This window comes from Diachasma alloeum, unplaced genomic scaffold, assembly GCF_001412515.2.
Source record: "Diachasma alloeum isolate Michigan unplaced genomic scaffold, Dall2.0 Dall_scaffold_00681, whole genome shotgun sequence".
NCBI classification, from domain to species: Eukaryota; Metazoa; Arthropoda; class Insecta; order Hymenoptera; family Braconidae; genus Diachasma; species Diachasma alloeum.
In genome coordinates, this window is record NW_021680813.1 from 662,957 (window position 1) to 677,591 (window position 14,635).

At 38.3% G+C, this 14,635-nt stretch overlaps 1 protein-coding gene across 1 annotated transcript in view; it reads right to left on the bottom strand.

The window, feature by feature from the left end:
• The window catches only part of LOC107044111 (Down syndrome cell adhesion molecule-like protein Dscam2), an 82,828-nt gene extending 69,388 nt beyond the window's left edge, over positions 1 to 13,440 (bottom strand). Inside the window, exons 1-4 of the mRNA XM_029126541.1 lie at positions 13,293 to 13,440; positions 9,492 to 9,604; positions 6,942 to 7,123; positions 6,360 to 6,498 (exon numbers count right to left, since the gene is read on the bottom strand). Coding sequence (XP_028982374.1) covers positions 6,360 to 6,498; positions 6,942 to 7,123; positions 9,492 to 9,579 — 409 coding nt within the window. The 5' untranslated portion in view covers positions 9,580 to 9,604; positions 13,293 to 13,440. The remainder of the gene's footprint in view (positions 1 to 6,359; positions 6,499 to 6,941; positions 7,124 to 9,491; positions 9,605 to 13,292) is intronic.
• Positions 13,441 to 14,635: the final 1,195 nt, after the last annotated feature.

Genomic DNA, 14,635 nt, shown 5'->3' on the forward strand with positions numbered 1-14,635 from the left:
TTGAAGGAGTTCCCTTGATCATCTTGCCAACCTACTACTTGAACGAACTCAGATACGAAAGAGGGGATACTGCATTTGAGAATCGCTGAGTTTCCGCGAATTACATATTCGTTGTTTACTTCTGATTGATAGTATTGATGGACCACTGCAAAGTTGTTTTAGAATTATCCAGATAGTAATTAAAATCTCAATGCTGTTGAAATATATTCTTCATATTTAAATGGTTTAGACCAAATTTACTAGACTTTTTAAGTTATCACCTTATTTTAGAACTTTGAAGAGTTACTGGACATTTTGAGATTTGGGAATATTTCGGGGTAATAAATCCAAACTTTCAATAAATCTTCTTCAAATAACCCTTAAGTGGTGGCATAATGAGGGAATCCCCGCCGTTTTTCAATTTTTTTTTTCCACACGAAAACTTCGTGAATGAAAAATTCATAATAGTATATTTTGATACGGGCGAGACGGAATTTTCATTAGTGTGAAGTTGATGGCCCGAGGCGAAGTCGAGGGCTGCCAATCACACGAGCTGAAAATTCCCGTCTCCCATGTGTTCAACAATATTTTTTCACAGTGATGTTCGGTTTAGCGAGTGGCCGAACTGTGCCTTTTTCGTTTACTTTTCGTTTACGAGTAAACGAAAAGAACTTTTCGGCACGAGATGAAATTTGTTTTTCTACGTTCAAATATATGGAATGTATCAACATCTTTTCGGTCCAGACTTACACTAATGAATTATTAATATGTTTTGAAAATTGGAGTCGATGTTTAATCTCAAAATCTCATAATTTTGCACTTTTTCAAGGTGAATTCCTGGATTATCTGACAACTATTATATTTCGCTCCCATACCCTCATTTCTTATTCCTTGAAAGTTCAAAATTACCTGTGAACATGAAATAAATGTTTGTTGTTCAACTTTTTTTTTCGAAATCGTTAAATCCACGGGGAGAAATATACTGCGACCACTTAAGGGTTAAAAATCTAAAAATAAAAAGCCACACGAAATGTTCCCAATGGTACAATGACTTCGCGGGGGAATGATTTTGAGACAAAACGAGCAAAGGCCTGTTTTCAATTAAAAGAAAAAAAGTATTCCACGATACTTAAAGTGATGTTGATGACCGCCGTTGTGCGCGTTGGAAACGACGATATTCGTAGCTGATTTGTCAACTACTACAATTCCTCTATAAATTCCCTTTATAAAGCGAGCTTATAATGAATTCAGTTAACCGAGTGCGATTAGTACTAAAAAAAAGTAATCATAAGGTATATTGATTCCTCAACATTCAAATAAAAAAGCCTGCACGGAGAAAAAAATACGAGAAAAATTCCCGCGCTTGTACCATGATTTAAATTCCATGCAAATACTTCTACCTGGCAACATTCATCACAAAGAATAGGAAAAATAATTTTTTTCTCAGAATTTTGCCCTCAAACTGAATAATTTTTCGCGAACATGTCCAAACTATGGGAATGTCTCTCAACATTAATTTGGAGTACGTAGCAATGCTTCATCGCCTATATCTATTAAATACAAATGACCTAAGTAAATATAATCTCAATTAATGAATTGATATTATACACCACATCCATCGCCGTTTGAAAGTCTCCATGAACTAGCATAACGACCCGAGCATGCTGGATCTTTTTCCTCTGTCAGTAAATTCGAATCTATTCTACCCATGTAATTGAATCATTGGTGCAATCTCGGTCATCCGCAGTCACGAGACAAAGTCTTATAGTCTAAAGCAATGCATATTAATTGATGGTTTCACTCCTGCCTTTTTTTTTTAAGTCGTGTCCGATTTTTATCGAGGATGAACGCTTCAATTGTCAACTACGCCATTTATCTTCGTGTCGCGATGTGGTCAGCAGTAACGGAGAATCAACTTTCCATAGTTCAACGGATATTCGATAACCCGATCAAAGTATCAATTAGCGCTATGGTCTGTAGATAAAAAAGACGTAAAAGAGAGTAACCTCTTTTCTGCCTATCATAGTGAAGACGTTGACGGCGGCTTCTCGAACATTGCAAGGAAATTTACGCTTTTTAATGCAGAAAAAAACGTCTTCAAGAGTATTATTTCTGATTTAAGAATTTTTAAAATGGAATTTCAATGACAATTCATTGCATTCTGAGTAAGCTTTTCTGAAATTAAAAAAAAACCTTGCAAACTAACAGACTTTCAGAAATCCAGCGGTAAATATAATTAGCCGCCTGAGTTGAAATTCCGCTCAGGCCACCTGAAGTCGGATCAGAAGTGAATCCGTCTGTAGTCGGATTCGACTGATTAGGTGAAACCTGATCATAGATGGTCGAAAACTGATCCAGTGCTTCTAAGGTCAGGCAGCCTGTATTCATTTACAGAGTACTCTATTGATTCGGTCAGCCTGATTTGAATTTGATCAGACTACGAATTCTATCAGCCCGATATTAAATTGAGAGGGGCGTCATAAAATCAACAATATCACATTGAGATTTGATCATCCTGATCATAATCGAAGCACGGCATCAGCCGCTTCAAGGGTCAAACGCCTTGAGGATTAAACGTAGTAAGGATTCAACTTAATAATGTTCACACGTCAGATGTTTAAAAGCCCGGGTTAAATGTCTCAAGGGTCAGACGTGGCAAAGGTCGAACGTCGTAAGGGCCAGACATTTAAAGGGTCTAACATTTCAAGGTTCAAATATCTTGTTTGAAGAGTCAGGCAATATAAGGATCAGATGTTTCAAAGATCAAATGTCTTAAGAGTCAGACTTATGAAGGGTCACATTTCTTAAATGTCAGACTTCATAAAGGTGAGATCATCACAAGGGTCAGCTGTTTTAAGGCTCAAAAGTCTAGAGGATCAGAAATCATAAAGGTTGAATGTAAAAGAGAAAGTGAGCGGTGGGGGAAAACGATAGTGGAAGGGAGGAGAGAGGGAGGGTAAATTCTCCCCCACTATCAGAAGTCGATTTACCGTGTAGATTTGGTAATTGTAGGATCCTGGGTTCGAAGCTAGTCGTGAGCAGAATAATTTGCGATAAATTCGATTTTTTCTGCGATAAATGCGTAGCGGGATAACCAATAAGGTCACAAATGATCGTAAAAATGATTTTTGAAAATTTAATCATCATTTTTTGTTGATAATTATTATTAATGAAACTGGACGCATTCCTCCGCTCCGACTCCACGGGGCTTGATCAGATTCAAGTCCGCCCGGTCTGATCAAATTTGGATCTAAAACGGCGTTACACCTTTGATCGGGACCTGATCGAAATTTCGACTCGGGCAATTCTGGCTATCTTGTGTTAAACTATTTCGGTGGAATGGAATGAGAATTTTGCAAGTCACGATTTAATTAATTCAGGAACCGTGAGAAAAATATCAATTCTCTGTATTTTTTAGATATTCCCTTCCAACACCAGAATATCCTCAATATCAAAAGTGGTATATGTCATTTGAACAGTTGAGTGGCTAGATCATCCTGAAAATCTATTACTTGTTTGGCCTCGCGAACTTCATTTCCACTCACTCCACCAAATTCTAATTAGAAGCACAATAAAAAATTGAAAAACAAAGGATTCCACAGATAATCATTTCGGGTTGTCTTATCAACTTATTAGGAGCACCTTTTCACACGGAGAGAAATGTTCAGTAAAAATTACGGAACTCACAATTCACTTACCGATTACGGAATCGACTCAGAAAATTTTAGAGACGGTATCGTAATTTTTCACAGGAGATTCAGATGAAAATTACGGAACGCACCGTGAAAAATGCCGTGACAGTTCCGTAAAATTTCCTACAACCACATTTCGCTCCAGAATTACGGAAAAGATACGTAATTTTTATTGGATATTTCTCTCCGTGCACCACATAAACAAGTGGATTATATTATGCTTCCTTTCACATTCGAAAATTCAACGGAAGCTAAACTATCATCTAGAAGAATAAAAGATTCTCTAAATCAGAAATAATAGACTTTTGATTCAATATTTTTTCCATATTATCATGACCAATCGATTGACATTCACTCTGCTTTTCAAAATTCCATAAAAATACCTCAATCAAGAGGCCAATACCACTGATTCACTTGTTCTCCACACGCCAATTATTTCAGCGCGGATGAGTATATACATGCGGTACATACAGATAACGAACTGGGAACGACATTAATGAGACGCTTGATGCGAGTTGAGGGACGACGCACTTCAGAGGAAACCGGATGAGACCAACCATTTCTGTGTATTAACTACATTCGTTGGTTCAATCAAACGACTAGAAATAAACAATATTAAAAAGCAAAAGTGAATGTCAAATCATCTGCTCAAGACATTTAGGGCAATCGATTTGATTCAATACCGTAGTCTTCGCCCGGAACAAACTCTTCTTTCTGGTCGGTGTGCCAAGAAAGAACACTCACAAAGTCCGCAACAAAAGAAGGCACCACGCACTTCAAAATCGCGCTGTTGCCACGTATTGCATACTCCTTATTTACGTCTGTATCATAGTATTGTGCCACCACTGTTGGTTCAAAATGATTTGAACTTAGATATGTAGACATTCGACAGAATTTGAGAAGTTCCCAAGATGCTTATAATTTTTCATCACGCTGTGACGAAAAGTGAACTTTTCGGCACCCTCCGCGTGCCTAAAAGTCCAATTTCCGCCACATTGTGATGAAAAATATTGTTCGTAACTCGTGAAAAAATGGTTTTTAGCTCGTGGGATTATATCACGAGCCGAAGGCGAGTGCAAAAAAGTGTTTTTTGCCGAGTGGGCGGTTTATATCACGAGCCGAAGGCGAGTGATATAATCCCACGAGCTAAAAAACATTTTTTCACGAGTTACGAACAATATTTTTCATCACAATGTGGCGGAAATTGGACTTTTAGGCACGCGGAGCGTGCCGATAAGTTCACATTTCGTCACAGCGTGATGAAAAATATTGTTCGACACATGTGAGACGGAAATTTTCAGCTCGTTTGATTGGCAGCCCTCGGCTTCGCCTCGGGCCGTCAACTTCACACTCGTAAAAATTCCGTCTCACTCGTATCGAAATATACTATTTTTTGTCACTGCAGGTACTTTCACCTCGTGTCGAAAAGGGCCTTTTCGTTTACATATTAACGAAAATCGGCACTGTTCGCCACTCGTTGAACATAACATCACTAACAAAAATATAGTCCGACACATGTGTCATGGAGATTTTGCAGCTCGTGTGATTTGGTCCTCGTCTTCTGATCAGATTATAAAATCACATTCGCTAGATAATACTTTTATCGCCTGATGACATAATGCACCATTTCCTCTCGGAGTCCCGCTAACTGGTGCCTATGGTCTTGTTTTGTGGCCGATAGGTGGCGATTAGCAGCCATGGACTTGATAAAGAGAAATATCTGACTTCAAGTCGCGTTTTAACGCTCCTACGAGGGCTAACTCCAGTTAGTGCTCGTAGAGTCTAAGATTTAGACTCGTAAAATAACCGACCTCAAGTCAGCTGTTTCACATTGCCGCGGTCCCTCATTCCTCTATTTCATATGTTTGTTCATTGTTTCTTTTTTCAATGAATTCTGACTGGAATTCCATTAAAAAATCTATTGCGGGTTTACTACAATTCTATTAAACAGTTCTATTTGCTTTGTCCGCCAATTATATTAAAAATTATGCAATTCTACCATGGGTTTTTTAATAGATATATTGCGATCGAAAAAGTTTATGGATGTAATTTAAACCACCATAAACAGCACCATATCAGTGTGCTGTTGGATGTATTTATAATTGTTTTGTCGGGCAATTATATTAAAAATTATGCAATTCTACCATGGGTTTTTTAATAGATATTTTGCGATCGAAAAAGTTTATGGATGTAATTCAGAAACCCCCGGCGTGTTTTTTCAAATGCAACCGAAATCTGAAAAAATTGATTAATAACGTCTGTTTTAACAACGCTGGGGAAGTTATGAAGAATGGGGACCCAATTTTCAACTTCCTACAATTAGTGAAGTAATGGGGATAAACGGGGGAGAAACATTGCAGCGGTGGCGACGCAATGGTGACCTCATTAGTTTATTCAATTATTAATGCAAAACTATAAATAACTAGAACCATTGAACTTCACATTTTTAGTCGCTGCTAATAAAGTGTGCGAGACACGCTGATAATGCAGCAGTCCGTTTAATTAATATAGAGGACACGGGCAATACGATACTAACTGATATGGTGCCTGGGGACTCCCCTGTTTCCCTCCAACACTATAATCATTTTCTATCGTGAAATTACATATTTTTGTTGTAGACAAAAAAGGTACGCAGTTACTTCCGAAGCGTTTATAGGGATAAATATAGGAACTGGGCCGAGACCTTACCGGCTCTAACGTTGACGTCGCGGCTGTGGACTGATCCAGCTGGAGATGTTGCAAGACAACTATAAACCTGGGCATGAACCTCTTGTCGATAATCTTCGGCGCGGAAGGGTGGAAATACCAAATTGCCATTTGGCAAAACCTGAAACATTGAAATATACACATTGAAAATCATCAAAGTATGTTAAATATTCAGTTTAGTCACCTTGAGAAATAAGGTTATTCAAGTTTTCTGCTTATATTAGGTCCGAAATTCGGATTGATGGAGGCCGAGTCATTCCACTTGAAATTGGTCGAAAAACGACTGAAATCAAGTCGACGTTGACTTGAATCAGTACATTTTTTGGGTGTATACCTTGAGTATTTATCAATGTAGGAACGAGAACAGAAGAAATTCACTTTCATATTCAAAGAATTGAACATGAAAAAATGAATTAATTACACAGGGCTTCTAAACAATATAAATGTCAATGAACCGGAAATTTGATTGAGACTCAATAAATTCGGGAATTAATTCTCGTGACAAAGAGAAGAACGATGGAAAGATATGGTCAGTGAATTTAAAACCAATGAATAATACATCACCTGTCTCAATCCAGGGACGTCACCAACAGCAGTACCATCAGCACGAACCCATATGATATCCGGTTGGGGATTACCTCGAGCCTGGCACTCGACCTCAGCTCCAGTTCCATTAGAGAAGTCCACACGATTCGGCGGTTCCTTGACAAACACCGGTCCCATCGACTCATCCTCGGCAATTGCAACTGAAAACGATAAATGTTAAAAATATAGTTTAAAAGTTTAATTCAAGCATGTAGATCAAAAGTTCATGTACATGAATTTTCCAAATTTCGTTGAACATTTCTGCTCTTTATTGTGTAACTGACAGTCACTTAAAGTAATTTCATTGAACGTGAACATATATTTGAATAGAATGTTTATAAACGGAATATTCCATGCTAAATAAACTAATTGATTACTCCCAACGTCCCGTCAAAAATTGACAAATAATGAGTAAGAAACAACTCGAGACATCTTCATTGATCAATTGGTTCCATGCGACCAAATGATCACACATATTTTATACTTTGAAAATTTTTTGGAACCTTTCAATCTCAATATATGTACATTGAAAATGACAAAAAATTTACAGGGAAAATGAATTAAAACAGAATCAGGTGGGTTTTTTGCTTTGACTGCAAGCTTTGTATACGTAATTTTCATCACGCTGTGACGAAAAGTGAACTTTTCGGCACGCTCCGCGTGCCTAAAAGTCCACTTTCCGGCACATTGTAATGAAAAATATTGTTCGTAACTCGTGAAACAATGTTTTTTGGCTCGTGGGATTATATCACTCGCCTTCGGCTCGTGATATAAACCTGCCACTCGCCGGAAAACAATTTTTTGCACTCGTTACGAAATATACTATTTTGTCACTGCTGCTACATTCAGCCCGTGTCGAAAAGTGCCTTTTCGTTTACTAGTAAACGAAAAGTCTTTTCGTTTACAAGTTTCGACTTTTCGTTTTCGTTTATTTTTTCGATTTCTTAATTTGGGGGGGGGGGCGCGTATAACTGTTATGAAACATGAAAAAATGAGCTTTAAAGAAATATCTGTATAGTGTAAGTATGTGTGTATAGACGTGTGGCCATATATCCAGAACGACATCAACAACTCCAAAATAGGTATCACAAAGATGCTGAAATCTGTCTCTTAAGTTTTTTGTGGCGCGGTCAGGGGGGGAGATCGACAAAAAGTCAAGAAATCGATGTTTTTTTAATATATTCTGTGATTTTTGCAAAACCCCAATCCAAAATCCCAGAATCAGTGCTACCAACTTGTACTTCGAACAGCACGACGTTGTCCCTTTTTCTATCCATATTAATCATTTTCTAATTATTGATAAAATGTTGTACTGCAATGTCAATTCGCTCATCAACATCAACACATTTTTAAAATAGAGAAGAAATAGTTGAAAAAATCCGAAAGAAATTGTAGACGATCCGTGAATGGAGGCGCATCCACACCTAGTTCCTTCGCATCCATTTGTGCAAATGCTGCGGCGTTTGCGTGAATCACTCCGAATAGAAAATATTCTGCGTGAACCACTTCACTCACTCTTGCGTGAATCACTTCGAATAGAAAATATTCTGCGTGAACCACTCCACTCATTCTTGTGTGAAGAACTCATACTACATTGCCTCTCTGCGGGTCTCACTCACTGCACTATCTACATGCAATGCTCATAATGAACTACTTCGAACCTACGTGAATCACTCACAATTTTCAATTACCAAATTAATCATCAATCGAATATTCAAATTCTGAATTAATCTATCAATCAGGAATCGTGTCAGAAGTTTGACCATTTCATGTCTAATTGAAAAACCTTTTTATGAAATTTAGAATTATTTACTTAATAGTTGATAGAAAATTCAAGCTATGAATTTTCGTAATATTTTCAAATTTCAAGTAAGATAATGAAACCATAGTAATAGAAAGGCGCAAATTCGAATAATATTACAAAATATTACAAATGTAATGATTGTCGACAATCGCTGCTTATGACACAATATACTATTGCACAATAACTAAATAAATACATTATCACTCATAATTTATTGGCAGTATTTTTTTCTGTAAATAAAACGCATAGTAACCGTGTTTCAAAAAGCCTATAAATGACGTATAAAATGAAACAATTCAACATTGAACGTATATTCCGCGTCCCAGGATATACGTATTTTAAACAAAGGGTCGCAAACATCGAAAAAGTATTCATCAGTTAAGTGTTTTCCACCTCCAGCATTAGACAACTATCAAACGTTGATAGTACTACAGATAAAGCGACCGATCGGGTGACCGATCTATTTATAAAAGGTTTAAATATATGACTATTCCAATATACGAGTTTTATCAGGATATTTCGACAGATTTGCATGAACCAATAAGGATGGTGCGCATTATACATTGATTTTCCACCATAGTTTACGATCATATTTAACGTTTTTTCACCACACAATGTCTACTGGCGCTCAAAAAGGACCAGCGTTAAGGTGACGGTTTTTTCTATAGGGAAACATTTTTTTTCTCTATTAAATCAACAATCTTTCTAGAAAAAATTTGACTCACCGTTAATCATCATTGTGACTAATGCCAGTATAGCGAAGCGAGCCTTCGACGCGCCTGGTAGGCCACACAGCATCTTGCACATACCCATATCCTTGGCTGGGCAGCAAGCACACCTGTTGTAGTCACAAAAGCACAGTGTAAAGCACAACTCTGATGGAATCACCAACTTGATATAAAATCAACAATCACAAGAAACACATTTCTCTATTCATTATAGCACTGAATTGTTTTATTCTCTGTTTAGCAACCAAGTTCTTTCCATGTGTTATGCCAATGGACGGATTACAGTTGAGATTACGGTTGATTGGTTGATTGCTTCTGGAATAGTGATAAAGATGACCTGAGTTATGATGAATGGAATAAGTGACTACACTGACAACCGAGTGTACTGGACTCAAGGGAAATTAAAAAAGAATTGATCAGAATTTTAATCCTAATCTTAGATTTCAATTTTCTTCATTCAGTTCTGAAGTTCAATAGTGACGCACAACAGATGGGACTCATTAGTCGAACCAAAGTACTCGCCGCACAATCATCTGTAACCGACGAGCATATGACTTTTTCTTTTATTCGTCTCTTCTTCACTCGTTCCAGTCGAGTGTACACATCAGACGCTGGCAAAACACGAGTATCACTATTTTATGGGATACTACATGATTCTGTTTTCCAGGAAATGAGTTATTAACAACTGATTATGTAGAAAGAGTGGAATGTTAACCCTCCATCACTCGCTTAATGAGTGCGGCGCCGCCCGTTTTTTTATATTTCAGCGCATTTCTGGACGCTTCAAAATTTTGAAAAAATTGGAGGTCCTAGTTCAGTCTTTTTATTAAGCACAAGAGTGGTCCGTTTTTTTCTCGGGAAATTTGTTTAGCTAAAAAAATTGCTATTTTCATCACAAGCCCGAAAAAAAAATTTCTGAAATTTTTTGTGAGGGTTGCAGACCGAGGCAAAGCCGCCGAGGAATGCAATCACATGAGTCAGAAAAGATCGAGGGTCAAGGGTCTCCTCAGTAAGCTTGTCATAAATTTCGGAAAGCGCTAGTGATACAAATTTTGAATCATCTGTTGTTGGGTACATTTGAAAACGATGATTAAAAATTCAAGGATTTCGACCGCTTGATCCTCAAGATATCCATAGCATAAAATTGAACAAACGAGATTTTACAAGCATTAATGCGGGCATCATGGAGTGAGGATGAGAAGAATTTGAAAAACTAGGCCAGTCAAATTACGACTTCGAAATCAAGGATAATAGAAGAAGGTTAAAAATCATAGCACATCATGTGGAAAGATGATATGAAACACATTAAGTTTTTGGGATTCTAGGGGACCGCCAAATTGTTCAAAAAATTAAAAACTGTACAATTAAGCGTCCCCGCGACGTTTTTTCCTTTACGCTGGCGAAACCGCAAAAGACAGAAGAATAAAAGTCATTAGATCATGTGTAGAGCATTCAATTTCGTACAAAAAAATCGGCGGCGGCATTTTTCTAATTCCAACCGTCAAGCTGCCAAACACGCGCAAAACTGAATCACGGAAAAGCTGATTCTCCGCCAGCACCGAAAAGTCCATTTTAGTTGCAAAATGCAAATGATGTATGAAAAAGTTGATTGACAAATTTGAAAAAAAATCAGAATGCATCTTGATCCTTCACAGAAGTTCGTCCCTTTACCATTCCACAAAGGGGTGAGGGGAAAACAGTTGAAGAGAGCTTATTCGCTAGTCTTTAATCAACTTTTTAATGTTATAATAATAACAAAATTGCTCTGGATATGTTTTTCATAAACCATTTCCTAAATTTTCTTCACCTAATTCGAAGTCTGGGTTCAGGGCGCTATGTTTTATTTTCGAGAATATTCATCTAATTTTCAACTTTTTCAATCAAAATCAAGTGTCTTCCTGTCGGAAAATCATCGGAATTGACTTCTAAAAGTTGATGTTTTACATTTGACGGGAAAAGACAGGAATAATCCGATATTAATGGGTGGGTGTGCCTTAACCATGCAAAAACTGGTGCCACAACGGTACTTTTGCATCAACTTTTCTGAAATTGTCGAATCAGAATCATACATTCGACTTGAGATGTGTCATATGCGAAGCATGATACCCCTTATGAATCCCACGCGACGAATCCCAATGCGACCGCATGATCTAAACTCGAGAATTGCCTCCCTGCTGCTGGTGTGTCTCACGGACTCTTCCAGCCTGCGCTCCTAAAATACTACTTCAGGCGCCCCCCAGTGCTCCTCAGAGCTGAGCTTCGGATACGTTAGTGTCAAGAAATACCACAACACCAAGGATGGATTATGGCGAACTTCATCTCAACCAAAAAGAACTAAATTCCTTGAAATCGAAAAAAAAAATCCAAAACTGCGAGAAAAGACGCTTGAAAAAACCATTCTTCTACGTATAAAAATCGACGAGCCTTCCTGCACGTGCAGGAAATGATACGAGAGTAAGCATGAATGGAAGAAGGGAGAAAAAATCAGCTTGTGGCCTATAAGTAGAAAGAGAGAATATGATGACGTGGGGGGGAAGAGCACTGGGGTCTCGGCGAGAGTTCTTTCCTTTCCTCGCTGTGTGGATGTATTGATCGGTACCGTCGAGAGCTTACCGTGCATCTGCCTATGACATACAGACCATCAGGGACGTACCAATTCCCGAAAAACATCGCAATTACCCAGTTCTTGTTGACAAAGTTTCAATTGATATAATCATTGGCTATCCAATTGTAAAAACTCTGAAGAATTCATTCATGAAGAGCGATCAAATGCTCGAAATTTTTGGTCAATTTCCTCATAACTCGCTATTTTCTCTTTATTCGAGGAAAACCAATTGTTGTGGGTAGACAGCTGGCGAAGGGTGAAGCCCCCAGAGGGTAGGTGAACTCGGAGCGCAGGCGCTGTACTGTCCAGAGCCGTTACTGTCCAAACACCGCCCTCGCTAAACCGACCATGCGACCCTGCCCGAAAGACGACGCTTGCTACCTGCTTTCCTCAACCTTCCTTTCGCTTTTTTCTCATCTTCAAGTAACACTATGGACCAACTGCTGCATCACGCCTAATGCTTGTTCCCTTTATTCCAGAAATACAAAAGCGGTATTACCGTAGTTTCGTTCTGTTCGGGATGTAGTATACATTTGGATGAGATGATGCAGATGTTTTTATTCCTAATGTACTTTTGCGATTTCAAGTTTTTAACAATTATTTTCTAGCTTTAGCAACTGCAGTTGATGAGCATAATGATGTCTGTGTGCGGAGAGAAGGGATTACGATGTGAAACAGACAGATAGTCGGAAGAACTGATACATAATCCAAAAAAGAATGGAACTCCAAACTCTGGAAAAGCTGTCAGTTTTGGAGCGTGAATATGATTTTTTTCGTTTTTATTCTCCTGTTTGAGAATATTGTAGGACCGAAACGATACGTATTTCGCACATGGTTATACCAGGTTTATCAAGGAAAGAAAATCGGGTAGAAGATATCTGAAAAATCGATTATGATAGAATAAGTTTGAGAAGATATGTCAGACCGGCACTTAATTTGAGTCACTTCGTGTCGGACTTCTATTTAATCCCTATCCTTTGATGCTATACAAATTCAATGAACAAATATGCAGGAAGTATTCCATATTCAATGAGTGAATATCCAAGGAAATGTTGAAAATGTATCCAGTATGTATGCAGATGAATTTGTTTATCCAGAATCACTGTTGTGGAGCACTCCCCAATCACACACGTGTATTTCGCGTATTCACAGATAATATTTATCCAGGATTATAATTGGATTATACCACACACCTTCAGACCGAAGTCTAGAATGCGGTTGCCACTTGTTCAATTTGCGCCCGCGGAGTGAATTTGCACAATTATTTTTATTTATTGCAATATTACTTTGAGAATAATTTGAAATTTGGTTTTTATCGCGAGAAACGAAGGATCGTATGGTCGTCCGTCAGCACTCGAATACCGAGTTTCAGCGGCGTGGAGTCACTCCGCGGGTGAAACGGGTGGAGGGGATGAACGTGGTGGGGGAAACGAGATCATGCGGACTGGAATGCATTTTTTATTTTTAAGATATTCATTTCAGAACAGGTGGGAATTCTACGATATGTCAGTGACAATCAAGAGGAGACCTAATGAAAAAGATCCTAATTTTCTTTAATTTTCGTTTGTAGCATTTTGTTACTGTAAAATTCACCTTGAAGATCAGCAGTGAGAATCTGCGTGTTCAAAAGGTTCTTGAAAGACTTCATTTTTTAATCAATCACACGCAAGGGCAGTCGTGGACTCGGAACACCCGCCCGGGATTGGTTGGACAATAAGGTTTTTATGGGGATGTAGGTATGTCTGTACATTGTAAGTCTACATCATGGAGAGCATTAAATTAAGAACATCAGGAAGAAGCATTCCCATAGAAAATCCAGTGGTGGGGGTGCCACGGATGTGATGTCAGAAAATCGTGCTCTTTTGACATTGGCGCGTAGTTTTCAAAAGGGTTCAGAAGTAGGGTGCAATTAAATATCAGAATATAATACTGATATACCTGTGCAAAGTGATTTATACTAAACACTAATTATCGCGAACTATTTTGTATGTGGTTATTCTCAGTAGGGAGGTCTACACAGAGAAAAAAATCTCTCGAAAATTAGTGTACCTTCCCACTAACACATGGGCGGTACCGAATGGGCCACAAATAAATAGAGAACACTCTACACAAATTAGAATTACTCTTTCCAAAATTTCGTGTCCTGCACCCCACTTTTTTCCGCTCATTAGAAACTAGTCTAAGGAATCGCATTTTTATGGAACTAAGAATGAAAAACTGGCCGGCCCCTCTCTAAATTTTAGCATGCCACTCATAAAATTTTCGCCTGTACTCCTTTACTAAGTCGTGACCTCTGTGCTTTGAAGAATGAATGAGCTTCGTATGCACGTAGACTATCGTATGGCGTTTAGTGGATTGGCACACTAATTTTTGGATTCCCGAGCGCACGACTTTGTGGTGCGCGCCTACTATTTTTTAACTTGTTCCCCCGAATTATAGGAGTGTTACATTTCGATTACCAGCGTACCCCCTGACACGTCCCCGCGTTGGTGGGTAGCACACTAATTTTTGGCGAGACCTTCAACGAGATTGTCGG